This window comes from Thalassophryne amazonica, chromosome 2, assembly GCF_902500255.1.
Source record: "Thalassophryne amazonica chromosome 2, fThaAma1.1, whole genome shotgun sequence".
Classification (NCBI taxonomy): domain Eukaryota; kingdom Metazoa; phylum Chordata; class Actinopteri; order Batrachoidiformes; family Batrachoididae; genus Thalassophryne; species Thalassophryne amazonica.
The window spans coordinates 62,360,452-62,385,490 of NC_047104.1; the positions used below are offsets into that span (position 1 = coordinate 62,360,452).

Sequence of the window (25,039 nt, forward strand, 5' to 3'; positions counted from 1 at the left end):
CATTATGGGGTGTTATGAGTAGAATTTTGAAGGACATAATTAATTTCCTACATTTTGGAATAAGGCTATAACATAACAAAATGTGGAAAAAGCGAAATGCTGTGAATACTTTCTGGATGCACCGTATATAAATAGTTGTTATATATGTTTTTATTCATAATGAATGCATGATTTTTTTTTTTTTTTGGCATATAAGGCGCACTGGTGTATATGTTGCAGGTTCTCCCAAAAACCATGACTTGTACTCCGAAAAATATATTAGTTTGAAATGAGCATGTTTATCAGTTTATTTCACTTCCAAAGTCTCGGTCTGATGACCACCAAGGTCACCTCTGCTTGTACAAATAATAACATGTCTCAGTCTCGCTTACAAAGGATTATAGCTTCCTGGTCTTTTTCATACAGTATTTGCATTTTCTGCATCACTCCTTCAGTTTTTGTGAGGCATAATGGCTTCCTTACAGCTCAGTCCCACCTCTTGCACAGTGAAGCTGTTTGTACTGAGCTTGATAATGTCTCCTAACATTTTAACAACTTAATGTGACCTAATTAGTTTCAGTAAGGGAGGAAAAAAGCTGCTGAGGTGACGTGTGTGTGTGTGTGTGTGCGTGCGTGTTTTGGTGTGCATGCATGTATTCTCCTGATTATGTGATTGTTTTCGTTTTCTCGACATCTGTGTGCATGTTGTGGGTGTTTGCATGCATATGTTAATTTTGTCATTGTGATGGGTGTGTTTGTGTGTGTGGGCCTGTACATTTTTCAGCATTTCCGTCATAACACAGCTTCTTCTCGAAGAAGTGAGAATGGAGGGTGTAACATTTAAACGGGGCTGGGCAGATAAAAGTCCACCTCACTATTAATTAACATAATCTCTTGCCACATATGGAGAAGCTGACTGTTTCTATGCAACGCAAGTTTCCGTTACAGGTTATATCACACTGCTGTCGCTATTAACACAATGTGAAGTGGTTTGCAACTGTGCTGAACAAAAACACAATGCCACACTTTTATTTTTTCCTCCTATTTTTCATTGGTTGAGGTAAAAACGCACACAATGTACACAACAGGTTTATTTTCCTTAAATTTTAGTCACAAATGTTCTGAAATCCCTGTTGGTGAACATTTCAACTTTGCCAAGATAATCCATCCATGTGGATTAACAGCATGATTATTGCACAGATGTACCTTGGACTGGTCTCAGGAAAAGCCGACTATAAAATGTGCAGCTGATCTTGAAAAAGCATCTTTATTTGGAGAAGCTGAATGTGTTTCTTGGCTGGGCTATATGTGGTCAGTTATGAAACTGCTTGCAAACAACACTGGAGGTGGCTTATGGTAAATGGACTGCATTTATATAGCGCTTGTCCATCTGCATGAATGCTCAAAGTGCTTTACAATTACACCTCTACATTCACCCATTCACACAAACACACTCACATACCAGTGTCAGGGTGCTGCCATGCAAGGCTCACTTGCATGTGCTCACTATACACAGGGAGCAACTTGGGGATTAAGGGACCTTGTCCAAGGGCACATAGTGATTTTCCGGTCAGGCTAGGGTTTGAACCGAGGATCCTCTGGTCTCATGCCCAACACTTAATCACTTGACCATCACCTCCCAATGGTAGTGAAGGAGTTTCACACTCCCTCAAATCTTGTGACATCTTTGGCGTTGTGTTATATGGGGAAAAAAAATGCACATTTTAGAGTGAATTTTTATCCCACGTTTATGACATGCCATAAAGTTGGAAATTTTGAGCTCCAATTCCCACAAAACAGTTTGAATGAATGGTCTTGTTTGTTTGTTTGTTTGTTTTTTCTTTCTTTTTTAACATGACTAAAACATCTCATCTTCTGGGAGTGCTTCACCCCCACCCCCCCAGACCCCCCAACCACTCTTGACCCTCCGCTATTTTAAGTGTTTTTTTTTTCTATTTGCTTCTCACATGCCTGCAAGCTCCTCACCATCTGACCATGTAATTTCAGTCCTTCAGAGTTTTTCAGTAAAATGGTACTGGGAAGCATTAGCATGGCTAAAACACTTCAGCTCCAACCAGGGGCCTCTTGACTCCCCATCTTTTTAAGCATACAAAACACACGCATACAATAAAGTTAAAACAGAACATGAAACAAAAACATGTCACAGCACCACAAGGTATTAAAATCCAGCTTAATTTTTATTTATTTATTTATTTATTTATTTATTTCCTTAAATTTAAATAGTTTGGGCACTACCCACTGCTTACTTTGAAATCCGAAACAAGTTTTCGGTCTATTGACTCGGTCACACATCTGGGTATTCTTTTTGTGAGGTTTTAGCAACGCTGGTGGCTGATCCCTCGTTTACCCTTAACAACATAATTTACATTATGGACAATTTAAATGTGGATATCTCAGACTTGGTCAACCTTGCTGTTATACTGGGTAAATATCATATCTACACATGTAAATGGAAGAGCTGCAACCTTTCTTTCTGTCTTCATTTGTGATTTCGCCCCAACTTTAAATCTTTGAAATGTGTAGAAAAATTGAATCAAAAGGCTAAAAAAAAAGTCTAACTCTATATCAATATTATTGCTGTTCTAATGTATCTTACATTGGCTTGCGTGTGCGTTTACCTAAGGATTTAATTACCTCTTTTTTTAAATTCTACCATTTTTGTCCTTATTTTCAATGTGGCTGTTGTTTTGACACTTTCTCTTGCTTGGTCTGTAAATTCCAATAAAGTTTTGAGGGGGAAAAAGTTCCATGACCAGTTTTGTTTTTTTGTTTTTTTTATGCCACAATCAAATCAATTGTTCCCCTGTTTTTAGATCACATCATGTGACCTTCGGTTCTAGAGGCGCTGCAGGTGTGATGTCAGTGTATGAGCATGTGTTTACAGCACAACATTTTTGCGAGACATTTTTTCATTTTATTTTGTTCAGAGATGACAGAGTAGTAACACCAGACAGGGTTTTCTTTTTGAACCTCTGAGGACGTTTAGTGAGAGTAATGACAGTGATTTTGACTACACAGAGAGCAGTGATTATGAACAATCATCCAGGACTGAAAATCAGCTTTGGTGTATCTGTGGTTGCTGTGGATTGATGCTGTCAGTTTTGGAGCCACGCTCCTGCCAAGAAAACGACATGTTCGGACTGAAAATGGACCATGTACCTGGGGCTCACTGCATCTCCAACATGGACTTGTTCAAAAGAGCCTTGACCCAGTTATTTTGAAAATTAGGACGGCATCCCTCAAAGAAGCTGTCGGTGAGGATTTGAGAGACCTGATTTCAAACAGGTCTGTATGTATCTCACAGACTTTAGTATGTCTGTAGGTGTGGATATTGTCATTTTACAGATAATTCACCAACCTTTTGAAACAGTGTGACATTTTGATGTCCCAAATATAGGAACAAAATTGCCATGGTAATGGATTATTTTAAAGAAGTGTTATGTGGAATAATAATAATTGTATGACATTGTTTAATTGTATATTATTTGTCAATGTTTTGTCAGTAATTCACTTCATTCCCCCAAATTTTATTTCTATGATCACATGCTGCAGAGACCTGATGAACATTTTTTTCCCACATTAATTTGGTGTCAATGCACCTCAAGATTCAATAAAACTAAAGGCTTGAGGATCATTTCTCCCTTAGGAGCAATTAGAGATCAGTTGAGTTTGATTGAATATTATAAATATGTACTTATATATAATAATAAATATTGTATAATGACTTCATGATATAATAATCCCTGTTAGTAAATGATATAATAATTGATCAACATATTGATTTATTCTGCCTTACAGAAACCTGGTTACAGCAGGATGAATATGTTAGTTTAAATGAGTCAACACCCCCGAGTCACACTAGCTGCCAGAATGCTCGTAGCACGGGCCGAGGCGGAGGATTAGCAGCAATCTTCCATTCCAGCTTAGTAATTAATCAAAAACCCAGACAGAGCTTTAATTCATTTGAAAGCTTGACTCTTAGTCTTGTCCATCCAAATTGGAAGTCCCAAAAAACAGTTTTATTTGTTGTTATCTATTGTCCACCTGATCGTTACTGTGAGTTTCTCTGTGAATTTTCAGACCTTTTGTCTGACTTAGTGCTTAGCTCAGATAAGATAATTATAGTGGGCGATTTTAACATCCACACAGATGCTGAGAATGACAGCGTCAGCACTGCATTTAATCTATTATTAGACTCAATTGGCTTTGCTCAAAATGTAAATGAGTCCACCCACCACTTTAATCATATGTTAGATCTTGTTCTGACTTATGGTATGGAAATAGAAGACTTAACAGTATTCCCTGAAAACTCCCTTCTGTCTGATCATTTCTTAATAACATTTACATTTACTCTGATGAACTACCCAGCAGTGGGGAATAGGTTTCATTACACTAGAAGTCTTTCAGAAAGCACTGTAACTAGGTTTAAGGATATGATTCCTTTCCTTATGTTCTCTAATGCCATATACCAACACAGTGCAGAGTAGCTACCTAAACTCTGTAAGTGAGATAGAGTATCTCGTCAATAGTTTTACATCCTCATTGAAGACAACTTTGGATGCTGTAGCTCCTCTGAAAAAGAGAACTTTAAATCAGAAGTGCCTGACTCCGTGGTAAAACTCACAAACTCGCAGCTTAAAGCAGATAACCCGTAAGTTGGAGAGGAAATGGCGTCTCACTAATTTAGAAGATCTTCACTTAGCCTGGAAAAAGAGTCTGTTGCTCTATAAAAAAAAGTCCTCCGTAAAGCTAGGACATCTTACTACTCATCACTAATTGAAGAAAATAAGAACCCCAGGTTTCTTTTCAGCACTGTAGCCAGGCTGACAAAGAGTCAGAGCTCTATTGAGCCGAGTATTCCTTTAACTTTAACTAGTAATGACTTCATGACTTTCTTTGCTAATAAAATTTTAACTATTAGAGAAAAAATTACTCATAACCATCCCAAAGACGTATCGTTATCTTTGGCTGCTTTCAGTGATGCCGGTATTTGGTTAGACTCTTTCTCTCAGATTGTTCTGTCTGAGTTATTTTCATTAGTTACCTCCTCCAAACCATCAACATGTCTATTATACCCCATTCCTACCAGGCTGCTCAAGGAAGCCCTACCATTATTTAATGCTTTGATCTTATATATGATCAATCTATCTTTATTAGTTGGCTATGTACCACAGGCTTTTAAGGTGGCAGTAATTAAACCATTAATTAAAAAGCCATCACTTGACCCAGCTATCTTAGCTAATTATAGGCCAATCTCCAACCTTCCTTTTCTCTCAAAAATTCTTGAAAGGGTAGTTGTAAAACAGCTAACTGATCATCTGTAGAGGAATGGTCTATTTGAAGAGTTTCAGTCAGGTTTTAGAATTCATCATAGTACAGAAACAGCATTAGTGAAGGTTACAAATGATCTTCTTATGGCCTCAGACAGTGGACTCATCTCTGTGCTTGTTCTGTTAGACCTCAGTGCTGCTTTTGATACTGTTGACTATAATATTTTATTACAGAGATTAGAGCATGCCATAGGTATTAAAGGCACTGCGCTGCGGTGGTTTGAATCATATTTATCTAATAAATTACAATTTGTTCATGTAAATGGGGAATCTTCTTCACAGACTAAGGTTAATTATGGAGTTCCACAAGGTTCTGTGCTAGCACCAATTTTATTCACTTTATACATGCTTCCCTTAGGCAGTATTATTAGACGGCATTGCTTAAATTTTCATTGTTACGCAGATGATACCCAGCTTTATCTATCCATGAAGCCAGAGGACACACACCAATTAGCTAAACTGCAGGATTGTTTTACAGACATAAAGACATGGATGACCTCTAATTTCCTGCTTTTGAACTCAGATAAAACTGAAGTTATTGTACTTGGCCCCACAAATCTTAGAAACATGGTGTCTAACCAGATCCTTACTCTGGATGGCATTACCCTGACCTCTAGTAATACTGTGAGAAATCTTGGAGTCATTTTTGATCAGGATATGTCATTCAAAGCGCATATTAAACAAATATGTAGGACTGCTTTTTTGCATTTACGCAATATCTCTAAAATTAGAAAGGTCTTGTCTCAGAGTGATGCTGAAAAACTAATTCATGCATTTATTTCCTCTAGGCTGGACTATTGTAATTCATTATTATCAGGTTGTCCTAAAAGTTCCCTGAAAAGCCTTCAGTTAATTCAAAATGCTGCAGCTAGAGTACTAACGGGGACTAGAAGGAGAGAGCATATCTCACCCATATTGGCCTCTCTTCATTGGCTTCCTGTTAATTCTAGAACAGAATTTAAAATTCTTCTTCTTACTTATAAGGTTTTGAATAATCAGGTCCCATCTTATCTTAGGGACCTCATAGTACCATATCACCCCAATAGAGCGCTTCGCTCTCAGACTGCAGGCTTACTTGTAGTTCCTAGGGTTTGTAAGAGTAGAATGGGAGGCAGAGCCTTCAGCTTTCAGGCTCCTCTCCTGTGGAACCAGCTCCCAATTCGGATCAGGGAGACAGACACCCTCTCTACTTTTAAGAAAAAATTTTCCATATGCAGTTGTTCAATGTAGGTCTGCAGCTATCGATTATTTTAGTAATCGAGTATTCTATAGATTATTCTGGCGATTAATTGAGTAATCGGATAAAAAGTACTTTTGCATTTTTAAACATCATCACTAGTCCAGGGCTCTCCCTACTAAGCAATGGCACAATGTCAATGCACCAAAGTCTTGACATTCTGCTGAAATGGTGATGGGATGTGTCTGTTTTGTTTTATTAACCGTTTTTATTTATTTATTTAATGTTGGTGGACTAGGTCCCTGCGTGATTTTTTTTTAATCCCTCTTTCTCTGCAATTCATCAGATGCATTTCAGCTGGAGTTGAACATGCAAGCCTTGCAGTCAGTTTTTTTTTATTTTATTTAAGTTACAGTGTTTGTGAAGCATTGTGTGTTGCCCAAAAAAGCAAAAATTAAAGCAAAACACAGTTGAAAGAGTGGACCTTTGCTGAGAGGATCTTCTTTCGGAAACTGTCAGTATAGCCGGGGACGGAGCTGTAGCTGTGTGAGGAGCTCACCTCACAGAGGGCAGAGACAGCAGCCAGCCGCCGGGTGAATAGTCACTCCTAACTGTGTGTTTTTTAAAACTAGACAAGCACTGTCTCACTTTAAATGCGCAGTTGGTCTATTTCATATGATCACTGTGGACCATCTTTCTCTTAAAAGGCTATTTTTAACTCTGTGTGTCACGTTGGAAAGGTGTAGCTATTGTTGCTAATTTGATTAGCCGTTATGCTCTAGTCTTCTTCTGTTCTTTTTCTGGGGACGTTACAGCGCCACACACAGGCCTAGCATATGTACTACAACGTTAAATGAAGCTTCGAGGCACAGAATTTGCCTCGAACATTTTTTGTAATCAAATTATTTGAGTTACTCAACTAATAGTTTCAGCCCTGTTTCAATGGATAACTCACATTTACTGCTATGCAGATAAGCAAACTTGCAAATATTTATATTGATATAATTGAGCTTAATATTGTCTCACATTCATTTGTGAACTGGAAATCTTTGCATTTTGTTCCATAGCAGTTCAAAACATGACAACAGTAGATGTTACTTATTCACATGTGACAGTCATATTTCTGACAGTGACAATACTGTTGTTCCCATAATTTTCCACATAAATACTCATTCAGCAACATGGAATCTTCAGACATGATTTTGGATGGTTGCCAGCTGGTTTGGCTTCTGCGTCTTGCCAATGGTTTTCCTTGCTTGTTGTGGTACAGGTATAGCACCATCACCATCTTTGAATCGGCCACTAAAACAAAAAGAAAAATCTGAAAACATTATACAATGTAGCAGTAACTTCCCTCAAGTGAAACAAATGAGATTTTTCAGAGTTTATAGCACAATGGAAAATGTCAACAGCGTCCAGTCTATTTTCAGGACTTTCCAAATAGCTGCTTTGACAAAATATCAAAAGCAGGTCTTTTTTAGGTGAGTGTTTTAATTGGATTTGTCATTTCCCATACTTTATATATATATTGTTGCTCCCAGTTTTTTGTGTTCAGAGTCGCCACAGCGGATACAGCCAGATCCGCATTGGTAGTTGGCACAAGTTTTACACCGAATACCCTTCCTTACACAACTCCAGTTTCACCTGGAGAAACACACACAGCCGCTGGTGTCAATCTTTAGTATTGAGAACTGGAGTATGGAAACTTTTGATCAGGGTTATTTTGGTAGTTTCTGTTGTCATGATGATTTTTTACCCAAGGCCAACAAATGGTCATCAGTATTGCCTGGCGTCCGTCCATCAGTCTGTCTGTCTGTCTGTCCATCCGTCTATCTCTGTACAGTCAGTCCAGTTCTGTTACTGCCGCAATCTTCAAATTCACAGGGACACAGACCTTGAACAAGTTCAAAGATGTCTAACCTTGACATATTTTAAGAGTTTAAAAAGTCACATTCAGTTTGAATCTGTTCTGCTTTGTTTTTGAGTTGGGGTGGATGACAGCCAATCAGAGTAGAGTTGCATCGTGACGTCAGTGGTTGGTCTCTTCAAAATCCGTCTGCTTTGTGTTTTATATGCATGTCGCTCATATATAATTTATATATTTATTTATATATTTAAAACAGGAAAAAGACATGCTGTGGAGGGGAGCAGAGATCGATCACTAATGATTACATGCAGAGTGGTGCATACAGAGAAAAAAGAGAAGAAACAGTGCATCATGGGAACCCCCCAGCAGTCTACGTCTATAGCAGCATAACTAAGGGATGGTTCAGGGTCACCTGATCCAGCCCTAACTATAAGCTTTAGCAAAAAGGAAAGTTTTAAGCCTAATCTTAAAAGTAGAGAGGGTGTCTGTCTCCCTGATCTGAATTGGGAGCTGGTTCCACAGGAGAGGAGCCTGAAAGCTGAAGGCTCTGCCTCCCATTCTACTCTTACAAACCCTAGGAACTACAAGTAAGCCTGCAGTCTGAGAGCGAAGCGCTCTATTGGGGTGATATGGTACTACGAGGTCCCTAAGATAAGATGGGACCTGATTATTCAAAACCTTATAAGTAAGAAGAAGAATTTTAAATTCTATTCTAGAATTAACAGGAAGCCAATGAAGAGAGGCCAATATGGGTGAGATATGCTCTCTCCTTCTAGTCCCCGTCAGTACTCTAGCTGCAGCATTTTGAATTAACTGAAGGCTTTTTAGGGAACTTTTAGGACAACCTGATAATAATGAATTACAATAGTCCAGCCTAGAGGAAATAAATGCATGAATTAGTTTTTCAGCATCACTCTGAGACAAGACCTTTCTGATTTTAGAGATATTGCGTAAATGCAAAAAAGCAGTCCTACATATTTGTTTAATATGCGCTTTGAATGACATATCCTGATCAAAAATGACTCCAAGATTTCTCACAGTATTACTAGAGGTCAGGGTAATGCCATCCAGAGTAAGGATCTGGTTAGACACCATGTTTCTAAGATTTGTGGGGCCAAGTACAATAACTTCAGTTTTATCTGAGTTTAAAAGCAGGAAATTAGAGGTATTTATTTATGAGAAATTTATTTTTATTACATTTATTTTAGAGAAATTTATGTCTGTAAGACAATCCTGCAGTTTAGCTAATTGGTGTGTGTCCTCTGGCTTCATGGATAGATAAAGCTGGGTATCATCTGCGTAACAATGAAAATTTAAGCAATACCGTCTAATAATACTACCTAAGGGAAGCATGTATAAAGTGAATAAAATTGGTCCTAGCACAGAACCTTGTGGAACTCCATAATTAACTTTAGTCTGTGAAGAAGATTCCCCATTTACATGAACAAATTGTAATCTATTAGACAAATATGATTCAAACCACCGCAGCGCAGTGCCTTTAATACCTATGGCATGCTCTAATCTCTGTAATAAAATTTTATGGTCAACAGTATCAAAAGCAGCACTGAGGTCTAACAGAACAAGCACAGAGATGAGTCCACTGTCCGAGGCCATAAGAAGATCATTTGTAACCTTCACTAATGCTGTTTCTGTACTATGATGAATTCTAAAACCTGACTGAAACTCTTCAAATAGACCATTCCTCTGCAGATGATCAGTTAGCTGTTTTACAACTACCCTTTCAAGAATTTTTGAGAGAAAAGGAAGGTTGGAGATTGGCCTATAATTAGCTAAGATAGCTGGGTCAAGTGATGGCTTTTTAAGTAATGGTTTAATTACTGCCACCTTAAAAGCCTGTGGTACATAGCCAACTAACAAAGATAGATTGATCATATTTAAGATCGAAGCATTAAATAATGGTAGGGCTTCCTTGAGCAGCCTGGTAGGAATGGGGTCTAATAAACATGTTGATGGTTTGGATGAAGTAACTAATGAAAATAACTCAGACAGAACAATCGGAGAGAAAGAGTCTAACCAAATACCGGCATCACTGAAAGCAGCCAAAGATAACGATACGTCTTTGGGATGGTTATGAGTAATTTTTTCTCTAATAGTTAAAATTTTCTTAGCAAAGGAAGTCATGAAGTCATTACTAGTTAAAGTTAATGGAATACTCAGCTCAGTAGAGCTCTGACTCTTTGTCAGCCTGGCTACAGTGCTGAAAAGAAACCTGGGGTTGTTCTTATTTTCTTCAATTAGTGATGAGTAGAAAGATGTCCTAGCTTTACGGAGGGCTTTTTTATAGAGCAACAGACTCTTTTTCCAGGCTAAGTGAAGATCTTCTAAATTAGTGAGACGCCATTTCCTCTCCAACTTACGGGTTATCTGCTTTAAGCTACGAGTTTGTGAGTTATACCACGGAGTCAGGCACTTCTGATTTAAAGCTCTCTTTTTCAGAGGAGCTACAGCATCCAAAGTTGTCTTCAATGAGGATGTAAAACTATTGACGAGATACTCTATCTCACTTACAGAGTTTAGGTAGCTACTCTGCACTGTGTTGGTATATGGCATTAGAGAACATAAAGAAGGAATCATATCCTTAAACCTAGTTACAGCGCTTTCTGAAAGACTTCTAGTGTAATGAAACTTATTCCCCACTGCTGGGTAGTCCATCAGAGTAAATGTAAATGTTATTAAGAAATGATCAGACAGAAGGGAGTTTTCAGGGAATACTGTTAAGTCTTCTATTTCCATACCATAAGTCAGAACAAGATCTTAGATATGATTAAAGTGGTGGGTGGACTCATTTACTTTTTGAGCAAAGCCAATAGAGTCTAATAATAGATTAAATGCAGTGTTGAGGCTGTCATTCTCAGCATCTGTGTGGATGTTAAAATCGCCCACTATAATTATCTTATCTGAGCTAAGCACTAAGTCAGACAAAAGGTCTGAAAATTCACAGAGAAACTCACAGTAACGACCAGGTGGACGATAGATAATAACAAATAAAACTGGTTTTTGGGCCTTCCAATTTGGATGGACAAGACTAAGAGTCAAGCTTTCAAATGAATTAAAGCTCTGTCTGGGTTTTTGATTAATTAATAAGCTGGAATGGAAGATTGTTGCTAATCCTCCGCCTCGGCCTGTGCTACGAGCATTCTGACAGTTAGTGTGACTCGGGGGTGTTGACTCATTTAAACTAACATATTCATCCTGCTGTAACCAGGTTTCTGTAAGGCAGAATAAATCAATATGTTGATCAATTATTATATCATTTACCAACAGGGACTTAGAAGAGAGAGACCTAATGTTTAATAGACCACATTTAACTGTTTTAGTATGTGGTGCAGTTGAAGGTGCTATATTATTTTTCTTTTTGAATTTTTATGCTTAAATAGATTTTTGCTGGTTATTGGTGGTCTGGGAGCAGGCACCGTCTCTACGGGGATGGGGTAATGAGGGGATGGCAGGGGGAGAGAAGCTGCAGAGAGGTGTGTAAGACTACAACTCTGCTTCCTGGTCCCAACCCTGCATAGTCACGGTTTGGAGGATTTAAGAAAATTGGCCAGATTTCTAGAAATGAGAGCTGCTCCATCCAAAGTGGGATGGACGCCATCTCTCCTAACAAGACCAGGTTTTCCCCAGAAGCTTTGCCAATTATCTATGAAGCCCACCTCATTTTTTGGACACCACTCAGACAGCCAGCAATTCAGGGAGAACATGCGGCTAAACATGTCACTCCCGGTCTGATTGGGGAGGGGCCCAGAGAAAACTACAGAGTCCGACATTGTTTTTGCAAAGTTACACACCGATTTAATGTTAATTTTAGTGACCTCCGATTGGCGTAACCGGGTGTCATTACTGCCGACGTGAATTACAATCTTACCAAATTTACGCTTAGCCTTAGCCAGCAGTTTCAAATTTCCTTCAATGTCGCCTGCTCTGGCCCCCGGAAGACAATTGACTATGGTTGCTGGTGTCGCCAACTTCACATTTCGAAAAACAGAGTCGCCAATAACCAGAGTTTGATCCTCGGCGGGTGTGTCGTCGAGTGGGGAAAAACGGTTAGAATTCTGAACGGGTTGGCGGTGTACACTGGGCTTCTGTTTAGAACTACGCTTCCTCCTCACAGTCACCCAGTCGGGCTGCTTTCCCGGCTGCTCGGGATCTGCCAGGGGGTAACTAACGGCGGCTAAGCTACCTTGGTCCGCACCGACTACAGCGGCCTGGCTAGCTGTAGAATTTTCCACGGTGCGGAGCCGAGTCTCCAATTCACCCAGCCTGGCCTCCAAAGCTATGAATAAGCTACACTTATTACAAGTACCGTTACTGCTAAAGGAGGCCGAGGAATAACTAAACATTTCACACCCAGAGCAGAAAAGTGCGGGAGAGACAGGAGAAGCCGCCATGCTAAATCGGCTAAGAGCTAGTAGCTACGCTAAGCTAGCGGATTCCCAAAAACACGCAAAGTGAATAATGTGTAAATAATTTAGAGGTGATTCAGCAGGAGTGCTTTAGTTAAGGCACGTAAAGATTACACTGGGAAACAAATCGTAATCTAGATAACTAGATCAATCTAACTGCGCAGATTAAACAGCTAACAGATACAGAAAAACACAGCTGTGCTCCGGAACAGGAAGTGATACAATACCGCAGTGAGAGCCAACCACCAGTAGAGGCAAGCAACAATGTGTTTTTATTGTAAGTTACTATTTTTGTAAATACTTGTGAATATTTATTATAAATACAAGTTGACAATTTAAGGCAGAATGTTGAGGATGTGGAAACTGTTACTCCTCTCGCCAGTTCTTGTACATTTCAAGTGAAACTGTTGTGTCATTCTGATTTTGTGGAAGTTTTTTTTTATTATTTATTATTATTTTTGGACATGTGCAGTATGAGGAAACCTGACATGAAAGTGCAGTGGTTTGAAACATACCGTGAATTTAAAAATGTGTTTCATACCAAACCGGGGTATTTTTTGCTTTTATGGTATTTGGAGAGTGAAGCAGTTTTTGTACACCACCACAATGGATATGAAATGAAACAATCAAGATGAGCTTGTAGTTTAGATTCTTAGCTTTAATTCAAGGACATTAACAAAAGTATCACATTTACTGTTTAGTCCCTCCATTTTCAGTAGCCAAACTAAATATAAGGTGTTGTGTGGGCCGCTGAAGAGGAGGTACTGCTGGCCCACTACCAAAGGGTGCCCTGCCTGAAGTGCGGGCTTCAGGCACGAGAGGGCGCTGCCGCCTCACAAGAACAGCCGGGGTGACAGCTGTCACCAATCATCAGGTCATCAACCACACACACAAAAGCCAGACGATATCTCCACCTCGTCGCCGAGATATCGTCTACCTCTACGGTAAACTCTCAGCCGTTTGACTGTGCCGTTACGCACGTGATCTCTTTTCTGAGTGTTTGCAGGAGTTGCTTTAGCTGCTGTCAGCTGGGTGCTGCGTTTTGTGGTCCGTGTAGGAGTGACATTCTTCACCCTCACGCCAAAACGATAAGTAGCTCTTAGGCTCTGCACAACTGTGTTCTGTGTTAAAGGTGGAGGTGTTGTTTCCCACCTGGAAAGACGACTTGCTGACTGTTTACTGAGTGTATTATCACACACTCATCACATCTGTTCTTCTGCTTCCTGCCAGCAGTACGAGATCCGACAGTCGGAGACGGTGACCACCTGGGGACTCGGGACTTGGCGGCTCCAGTATCCTTCGGGTTCGGTGGCAGTGGAAATCGTGTGGGATCCGGTTCTACTCGAGACGGACGTCTCCTATCCTCGAGCCTACCCACACATCACCTTGTATATTTTGATTGTGATCCAAATTCTGCGTTTGTCTGTATTCTCGTTGTGCACATTTCACAGCAGTAAAGTGTTGTATTTTTGGCTCATCTATTGTCCGCTCATTTACGCCCCCTGTTGTGGGTCCGTGTCACTACACTTTCCCAACATAAGGGTTATTGTTCATACAAATCATCACTTTTGCAGCCACTTTTCTTTTGACAAGCCAGAGAATGGACACATGAACAAGTCCAATTCAATGAATATCTCTTGGACTTAATTTACATGGCTCATTAGCTGTTACAAACAGTATGGTACTGTGCACTAAACCTTCTGGGATATGCAGTTCTCATACATTGACTGATCCTGGAAGGAGAGTCATCTGTGAATCCACCAAGACAGCCATTTTGGCTCTGAAGGACATATAATGAATGAATGAATGAATGAATGAATGAATGAAAACTGTTTATTTCGAACATTTGATACAACAACAATTACAAGATAGATCAGTAAAGACAACAACAAAAAAGTTCCTACTGTGTACCCAACATGTCCGAAAAGGGGTAGGGTGAAGCATCAGCTTATTTATCCCTACCCCTTCTTCCCCACAACCAGTAATACCCTTTGCCACATATATAAGCTTCTATGGCTGTGATTGGAGAAACTGTGACTTATTTTCTTGCATGGAAATATGTCTGTGTTAAACTCTGCCATGAACCTGTGCCAGGTGATAGAAGAGACAAAAACTGCACTCTGCGCGCGTTGACAATCACAACCACAGAAGTCTCTAACTCCTTCAGAGTTGTCATGGGTCTGTTCATGGCTTCTCTCACTAGTCTCCTTCTTGCATAGTCATGACTGATACCAATATCTACTGTATCTTGTGTGCTACCTATTTTAAATAACCATATTGGGTAATAAAATAGTCAGTCCACCTGACTTAACACATTTGGGAAAAAAAATGGAATTTGTGCAGTTGGGAGAAATTAAGTTTGAAAGTTTTTAGTGATGATGTAAACTTGTCTGTAACTGTAGATACAGTGAGGGACATAAGTATTTGATCCACTGATGATTTTGCAAGATTTCCCACCTAGAAAGAATGAAGAGGTCTGTAATTTTTTATCGTAGGTACACTTCAACTGCGAGAGACAGAATCTAAAGAATAAAAAATTAAAAATTGAGAAAATCACATTGTGTGATTTTTAAATAATTAATCTGCATTTTATTGCATGAAATAAGTATTTGATTACCGACCAATCAGCAAGAATTCTGGCTCTCACAGACCTGTTAGTTCTTCTTAAAGAAGCCCTCCTCTTCTGCACTCTTTACCTGTATTAACTGCACCTGTTTGAACTCGTTACCTGTATAAAAGACACCTGTCCACACACTCAGTCAATCACATTCCAACCTGGCCACCATGTCCAAGACCAAAGAGCTGTCTAAGGACACCAGGGACAAAATTGTAGACCTGCCCAAGGCTGGGATGGGCTACAGGACATTAGGCAAGCAGCTTGGTGAGAAGGCAACAATTGTTGGAGTTATTATTAGAAAATGGAAGAAACACAAGATGACTGTCATTCTTCATTGGTCTGGGGCTCCATGCAAAATCTCACCTTGTGGGGTAAGGATGATTCTGAGAAAGCCCAGAACTACATGGGAGGACCTGGTCAATGACCTGAAGAGAGCTGGGACCACAGTCGCAAAGATTACATAACACACTACGCGGTCATGGTTTAAAATACTGCAGGGCAGCAAGGTCTTCCTGCTCAAGCCAGCACATGTCTAGGCCCGTTTGAAGTTCACCAGTGACCATCTGGATGATCCAGAGGAGACATGGGAGAAGGTCATGTGGTCAGAATAGAGCTTTTCGATATGATCTCCACTGTCCGTGTTTGGAGGATGAGAACAACCCCAAGAACACCCTCCCAACCGTGAAGCATGGGGGTGGAAACATAATTTTTGGGGGTGCTTTTCTGCAAAGGGGACAGGACGACTGCACCGTATTGAAGGGAGGATGGATGGGGTCATGTATCACAAGATTTTGGCAAACATCCCCCTTCCCTCAATAAGAGTACTGAAGATGGGTCTTGGCTGGGTCTTCAAGCATGACAATGACACGAAACACACAGCCAGGCTCCAGACCTGAATTCAAAAGAAAGTCTTTGGAGGGAGCTGAAACTCCAAACCTGAAAGATTTGGAGAAGATCTGTATGGAGGAGTGGACCAAAATCCCTGCTGCAGTGTGCAAACTTGGTCAAGCACTAGGAAACGTCTAACCTCTGTAATTGGAGACAAAGGTTTCTGTACCAAAGATTAAGGTTTTTATTTTTATTCTTTAGATTCTGTCTCTCACAGTTGAAGTGTACCTATGATAAAAATTACAGACCTCTCCATCCTTTGTAGGTGGGAAAACTTGCAAAATCGACACTAGATCAAATGCTGATTTGCGTCACTGTATAATTTAATGTGTAATTTATAGCTGAATGCCTTCAGTACCTGCAGAGGTTTACAGTGACACTATTTGTATGTACCTATCAAAAAGTGACATTAAAGAATGCACCTGGATTTCACTACAAATTATCCCCAGAATGTTCAGGAAACCCAAATTTAACAATCATGTTTTTCTTTATGCAGATAACACAGTTTTGGTGGAGCTGAGCTGCAGGGCTGGGCCCAGCCATGTGGTGTTGGAGCCTGATGTGTCCCTCATGCTGGGCTGCAACCTTGGATCCAGTGGGATACCTTTCAACGTCACCTGGCTACTGGACGGCCAGCCCCTGCCACTAGAGGGGGAAGAGTACCTGCAGTATTTTTCCAATGGATCTCTTCTGCTGCCCACCTATAAAGATGGCCAGCCTCCCCAGGGCGTGGAGGGAGCCTACAGCTGCGTGAGTGCCACCGTTGTTGGAGCCCTCGCCAGCCGGACCGTGAACGTGCTCCTGGCAAGTAGGTGTCCAGCATCACCCGGAGCACCTGGCTTTCCTCCAAGTGCTCCAGTTTCCTCCCACAGACCAAAGACATGCAGGTTAGGTGAACAGGAGGCTCTAAATTGTCCTAAGGTGGTATGAGAGTTGAATATTTCCTTAAATCTGTATATGTGTGTAACACTAACGTATTGCTGACCTGGCAAGGTGTGTCATAGCTTTTGCTGGGAAAGTAGGAAAGGTTCCAAACCCTAAAGGGCAAGTGAACAAGTTCATGGAAGTATAACGGAATTGTAAAAAATATTTATCAAGAGAGCTACACTTGAAAAGCAAATGAAACAGAAACACCACAGATGTAAATAAAATAGGTGACTGAAAAGTTCTTGTTATGTTTTAATAATGTCAGAATGAACCCAAACTGGAGGTGGGGTGAAAAAGGCCAGGGGATTTATTACTGACATGGTGAGAACAGCACAACAATTGGGAGAGCCACAAAATATACAAATAACAAAACACAACACACAAAGGGATTACAAAACTAAATACATACAAAACCAAGGATACAAAGGCAAAAACAAAACATGCAATACAAAAGTGTATAAAGTGAAAACCAGGAAAACTAACATGACAAACAGAAGAACACAAGACAATCATGACAATAAACACAGAGACACAGACAGTGGACAGATCACACGGGCTGATGACGCTGCTGAGCTCTGAAATGACGCATGAGCCGTGAAGGCAGGGAACCATTCGCTCTGTGACACCGGAACAAAATCGTGTTAAAATAATGGCAACTGGTTAATACTGGTATTTTTGTCATTATTGAAAAGGTTTCCGTGTACAATGATCCGGTGAGGTTCACTTCCTGTTGTTTATGTTGGTTGTTGGTGGAACAAAGTGCCACATCCTGTGTTTCATGCCCCAGAGCACCCAGAGCAGACAACCATCAAAGGACGTCTTTAGAAACACTGAGTTTATTGGCATTATTTTGCTTTTTTTTTTTTTTTTTTTTTTGTGAATTTGGAATTTTTGTGGAATTTATTTTTGAGCTGACAGATGTCTGAATGGAGCACTGTGACAAGGGACTTCTTTAAAAAGCATCTTCTTTAAGCATAAAAAAGAATGCAAAACCTGAACATAAAGGTACATAAAAGGGTGGTGGGGGGGGCAGGGTGTAGTATTGATTATGGGGGGTCTGGGGAATGTCTCCACAACATTTTTAAAAGAGCAAGTCAAGTTTTGTGTATTCTGGTGAATTTTAATAGGTATGAAACCCTGTGAAACAACGAAAACTCACTTCAAACTGTTAAGTAAAAACAAAGTCTTGATTATGGAGAGTCTAGGGGATCTCCCCCAGAAATCTTTTAAAAGAGCAAGTCAAATTTTGTGTATTCTGGTGAATTTTAATAGGTATGAAGCCCTCTGAAACAAAGAAAACTCATCTCAAACTGTCAAGTAAAAACACATTATTGATTATGGGGAGTCTAGGGGATCTCCCCCAGAATTTCTTTTAAAAGAGCACGTCAAATTTTGTTTATTCTGGTGAATTTTAATGGGAATGAAGCCCTCTGAAACAAAGAAAATGCACTTCAAACTGTTAAGTAAAAACACAGTACTGATTATAGAGGGTCTAGGGGATCTCCCCCAGAAATTTTTTAAAAGAGCAAGTCAAATTTTGTATATTCTGGTGAATTTTAATGGGTAAGAAGCCCTCTGAAACAAAGAAAACTCACTTCAAACTGTTAAGTAAAAACAAAGTCTTGATTATGGAGAGTCTAGGGGATCTCCCCCAGAAATCTTTTAAAAGAGCAAGTCAAATTTTGTATATTCTGGTGAATTTTAATGGGGATGAAGCCCTCTGAAACAAAGAAAACACACTTCAAACTGTTAAGTAAAAACACAGTATTGATTATGGGGAGTCTAGGGCATCTCCCCCAGAAATGTTTTAAAAGAGCAAGTCAAAATTTGTATATTCTGGTGAATTTTAATGGGTATGAAGCCCTCTGAAACAAAGAGAACTCACTTCAAACTGTTAAGTAAAAACACAGTATTGATTATGGGGAGTCTAGGGCATCTCCCCCAGAAATTTTTTAAAAGAGCAAGTCAAATTTTGTATATTCTGGTGAATTTTAATGGGTATGAAGCCCTCTGAAACAAAGAAAACTCACTTCAAACTGTCAAGTAAAAACACAGTATTGATTATGGGGAGTCTAGGGCATCTCCCCCAGAAATTCTTTAAAAGAGCAAGTCAAATTTTGTATATTCTGGTGAATTTTAATGGGTAAGAAGCCCTCTGTTGGGAAAGGGTCGTAACACGGACCCGCAACAAGGGGCGCAAATGAACGGACAATGGATAAGACAAAGAGTAACAATTTAATGTTGTGAAACGCACAACTAAATACAGACACAGATAATGCCAATTGTACACAAGGTGATGTACGGGCAGGCTCGATGATAGGAGACCTCTGGCGATCGCAGAGCCGGGACCCACACAGCTTCCACCACCAACGGCCTGAAGAACACCGGAGCCGCCAAGTCCTGAGTCCCCAGGTGGTCACCGTCTTCTGTTGCAGACCCTGGTACTGCTGGCAGAAGATGACAAAACAGTTATGGTGAGTGTGTATGCACACACCCAGTAATCCTTCTTCTACAGGTCTTCGCGGAGGGAAAACCTCCACCTCCGATACAGAATCACCCATGCAGCTCCTGACAGTTGCTCCTTGGATGGAGTGAGAGGCGAAGACGTCGCAGACTCTCACTGCACGCCAATCCAATTACAGACTTCAGGAATACGGCTGCACACAGAACAATAATTAGTCTTCAGAAAGTATGAAATGCAGAGAATTACCTTCGACGGTAGTTGATTTCTCGGTGAGGAGGTGGAGTAATGATCCGGCTTTTGTAGAGATGGTGGTGATTGGTGACAGCTGGTGTAAATGAGTGACAGCTGTCACTCTCTGTCTCGGCGCCCTCTCATGCTTGAAGCCCGCACTCCAAGCAGGGCGCCGACTGGTGGTGGTGGGCCAGCAGTACCTCCTCTTCAGCGGCCCACACAACACCCTCTGAAACAAAGAAAACTCACTTCAAACTGTTAAGTAAAAACAAAGTCTTGATTATGGAGGGTCTGGGGGATCTCCCCCAGAAATTTTTTAAAAGAGCAAGTCAAATTTTGTATATTCTGATGAATTTTAATGGGTGTGAAGCCCTCTGAAACAAAGAACACTCACTTCATACTGTCAAGTAAAATTCTTTGTCTTCTGTATTTTGATCAGTTCTATTCCGGTAAATGCGCCAAAAAGGTGCTATGTCGTTGTCTGTACAATCAATAAAATACAAAAATAGGGCCTAAAGCAATTGACAGCGTTGTTCTGCTGTGCACAAAATAACACTGTCACCTGTTTTGAAAACGCATGCGCACTGATAAACTCAAAACTGGCTTATTCTCATTTACTCGGTAAAATTCTCTCACTCGTAAAACAAACTAGGGCTGCAACTAACGATTACTTCAGTAATCGATTAATCGCTCGATTATTTTTTCGATTAATCATTTTTTTGTTTTTTACTTACATGTGAGTTTTGCCATTATTTCTTTAAGTGAGTTATTATTAAAAGGCCGTTATCACACAACATCTAGGTTTGACTTTGTAAAAGTTATGATGTTATATTCTCGTCAAAAACATACCTGGAGTAGTATTTTGTTTTATTTTGCACATACATACATCACAGACACAGAGATTTCCATCAGGTTTCACCTGATTATGAGCATTTTTAGATGCCAACAGCAACTATCTCAACCACTGACAACATATTACAGCCACGAGTCCACGAAAGTATTTTAAAGGCCTGACTAAAGTGTAATATGTGATCTTTAATAAAATATTTTCATGAAAAAAGACACAAATGTGCAGTTTACTGCATTTTATTTTTTTCTTGTGTAAAAACACAGCTTAGATATGGTTTGACCGAAACAAATTGCATTAATCTTAAATAAAACAGGGATGAGGTGGAGGTGTAAGAGTCACTTGGTGTTCACAGGAAACAGTTATTTATTTCTAAATGTATTTATTTGTGTTCATTTTAGTTGGTTTTATCTCTTCTGTTGTTTTGTTTTATCAGGTTTTTTTTGTCTGTTTCTCTAAAATTGTATTGTAGCATTATTAGTTGTTATTATTACTATTATTGTTGTTGTTGCTATTATTATTATGAATATATATAAATAAAATAAATAAAAATATTATAATTTGTAATACATTTGACTCTTTTACGACAACAAACGCTGAGCCATTAATTATTATACAGAAAAATGCACACAAATGTGCTATGATGCGAACAGCTTAATGCTAACTTTAACATTGAAAACGCCATAAACATGGGAACGGGTTAGCATCGGTCCCATTTTTTTAGTTATAAAATACATCTATCAACTGTTTCAGAAGACCATCACAGGTCAGTTTAACATAAAAAAGGTAAATATTACTCACAGACATATGCTCTTTAGGGTTTTAGCGGGGAAAAATTAAGATAAAGCGAAATAAAACAAAGAATCAACGAAGCAGCGAGTCAGATCAATTCTTCATTGGTTCAAAGCAATGCCACACCCTGCTCAACTTGGGGAAGGTCTGCCAATGTTCCCACAAAGACATGGCTCATGGCAAGCAGTAAATAGAGCGGAGAGGAGTGAAAATTCACACAGTCCCTTCCTCCGTGGTACAGCACCATCCACGCTGCTGCTTTGATTAGCGCAGAATGGGACGTTGCTTTGACAGTGAGAGTATCACATTTTGGCCCCAAAACACGCATGACACCACGTGTGCATGTGTATGTGTGGTTAAATTTCCAAATGACGGAACTCCGTCGTGGTGACGGAGAACTTTAACCCATTTCCCCACCCACATTCACTGCAAAGAGTTGTGCTGATTTATTCAATTTGGTCGTCAGTTTTCAGATACGAAATCTGCATTGTATTTTAATTTAAGTTTAGCGTGTAGCTGAATCCAAATATCTCAACATGCACAGCTCCGGTTTATTGCGTCCACCAAGGGCATAATAAAATCATCAGTGTTTATTTGTTTGTCTGTCTGTTAGCAGGATTACGTCAAAACTACGGCACAGATTTTGGCGAAATTTTCACTACAGAAACATATTACACCATAGAAGAAATCATTAAATTTTGGAGGTGATCTGGATCTGGATCAGGATTCTGGATCAAGTTTAACTTTATATAGGCTTTGAAGGATGACTGTGTTAGCAGGATTACAAAAAATCAAAAACTGCACGGATTTTGACAAAATTTTCCAACAATTAGACCATGGAAGACTCAATTGAATTTTGGAGGTGATCTGGATCCAGATTCTCAGGCAGGACTATTACTTTTTCACATAGTCACCTTCCCTTTCCACACACTTATGGCAATACCAGTGGTAATGGTATGGAAATTCAATTTCTGACATGTATATTTGTGTGGGGCGGGGGGACACTCACAGTCAGCAGTGGTGACTGTGAGCCGAGTACCGTAACCAAGCACCAAGCCTTACAGGATGTCTTCCGCCTATGGAACAGTCTGAAAGCTGTCCTCTTTAGCTGGCGGAGCTAAGCTAGCGCTAATTTGCGTGCTAGCTGCCCCGACACTAAGCTCATATGGAGTACTCGTAAAGCCCAAGTCACATGATGTCACGCGATGCGATGCGTTCACTGCGCGTCGGTCATTTCAAAGTGTGACTGAGTTTCACCTCATCTCTGCTTAAAACTGACTTTAGCATGATTATAGAGGTTTTACCTTGTCATCTGATGGTTAATAATCCCATTAATCCATTTGATCGCTTTGGGTGAAGAGACTCTGTCTTAGACAAGCAACTTCTTTGTTAATGTTCATGGGGTCTAGTATGGTTTCCCCATCATTGGTCCGAAGTAGTGATTTACAATCTGCCTGGTTTTGTTGGACAACTTGTTCCCAGTCCGGATAGATTTTCATGTATATTTCTTGAACACTTGTGCCCCCAACTTCTCTTTTCTTTTCCTCTTTCTTCAAAGATGTTTTTAAATTCACCATTGTCCGTCGCTGAAAATCATTCAAACTCATCCCCATATCATCCATTTCCATGAATTCCAGCTGTCCTGTCCACAATTGTGGCCTAAAGTGACTTTTCTATCGCTTTTTGCATTGACCATTTCTACGTCTACTATCAAACCATTGGCGGCTTATCTCTTCCATCAAATTTATCACAAATGTCGTTTTGACCGTTGGGGTTTTTCTGTAAGGGCAGCACGGTGGATTAGTGGTTAGCACTGTTGCCTCACAGCGAGAAGGTTGTGGGTTCGATTCCCGTGGCCTTTCTGTGTGGAGTTTGCATGTTCTCCCCGTGTTTGCGTGGGTTTCCTCCGGGTGATCCGGTTTCCTCCCACATCCAAAGACATGCGGGTTAGGTGGATTGGAATCTTTAAAATTGTCCGTAGGTGTGTGTGTAGGTGTATCTGTTTGTTTGTCTATTTGTGGCCCTGCGACAGACTAGCGTCCTGTCCTGGTTGTACCCCGCCTCGCGCTCTATGACTGCTGGGATAGGCTCCAGCTCCCGCAACCCTTAATTGGACTAAGCGGTGGAAGATGGATGGATGGATGGTTTTTCTGTAATTATTGTATGGCTTTTGCCTTACAATATAAAGCGCCTTGGGGCAACTGTTTGTTGTGATTTGGTGCTATATAAATAAAATTGATTTGATCTGAAATGACCCATGATTAATTGTGCACGCTAAGATAGTGACTTATACAAGCAAACATTGGCATACATCAGTATAATATGTTGATAGAAAAAATTATGTCAGTACAATGCTTTTCCATTTAAATTAATAATTTTTATAAGTCGATCATGTATGTGTGTAAGTAGGAAGGAGGAGGTGAAATTACTGGAAATAGACATAAAAGCTAGGTTAGCGTGTCCCTGATTTTTCAGCGTCCCCATTGTAATGGAAAGGCTATTTATTCCTTTGATGCATTCACATGGACAGGCACACACAGAAATATGGTTTGTCAAGGGAATGTTCCTGCAAGACAGCAGATGATGTTGGTTCTCGTTTGCTTCAGGTGGGAGAAATGTCCTGTGGCTGACGAGCAATTGTCCTGGGAAGAGGCACTGAAGCAACAGTGCTTTGAGGAAGATGGTGGACAGAAGGGAAGTCAATAAGGATGTGTCAGAAGAATATTGGCTCTTACTTTTTAATAGTCCGTATGAAGTGGTGTCTTTCTCTCCTGATATGAGGTTGTCATGAGCTCTGTGTAAAATGAGACACTATTCATAGCTGGTGTCCTGTTATTTGTCAGCTCTTTTGTTTGAGGGTCAATGAGGAGCAAAGGAAAGCGAGGAGGCCAGTGAAGGAATGGTGGGAAAGGGATAAGGGCTGAATTGATGTTGAGGTGGTGATGTATTGGAAAGACCAAATGATGACGTTCAGTTTGTGTTCATTTTGGAGAACACAGCTGATTGTGACACTGAGATTGGCGTATAGACCAGGCGGGTGAATGTAGATTCATTCCCTCTTCCACTCATACATCGAAGAGGAGAAGGTGATGACCACGCGGGCTGACCAGTGACTGCTGCTGTTTTAGTGAACCGGGCAATATAAATTGCGACTGCCCGCACCTGCACCAAGCCCACACCATCCAACCAATGAGGAACAGATGGAGGAGTGTCGTACTAAGGCGGACACCACTCTGAGCATTCATGCAGGCTTGTGAGCCACCTCAGACACCTGAAAGGAGTGTACATGAGCTGGCAGGTTGACAAACAAACACTGGCCGACTGTTGACCTGATCACAAGCCAGCACCCAGATAAGGATGGTGTGGGTGTGGGTGAGATAATTGAGATAAAGCTCGAGCAATTTACCAATCTCGGCCATATATGGATTGACTCGAGTGCTGCGATCATTAAGGGAGTGCATACATCATGGGTTAA

At 40.2% G+C, this 25,039-nt stretch overlaps 1 protein-coding gene across 1 annotated transcript in view; it reads left to right on the top strand.

The window, feature by feature from the left end:
* The window catches only part of igdcc4 (immunoglobulin superfamily, DCC subclass, member 4), a 239,601-nt gene that overhangs the window by 105,040 nt on the left and 109,522 nt on the right, over positions 1-25,039 (top strand). Inside the window, exon 2 of the mRNA XM_034186751.1 lies at positions 16,800-17,111. Coding sequence (XP_034042642.1) covers positions 16,800-17,111 — 312 coding nt within the window. The remainder of the gene's footprint in view (positions 1-16,799; positions 17,112-25,039) is intronic.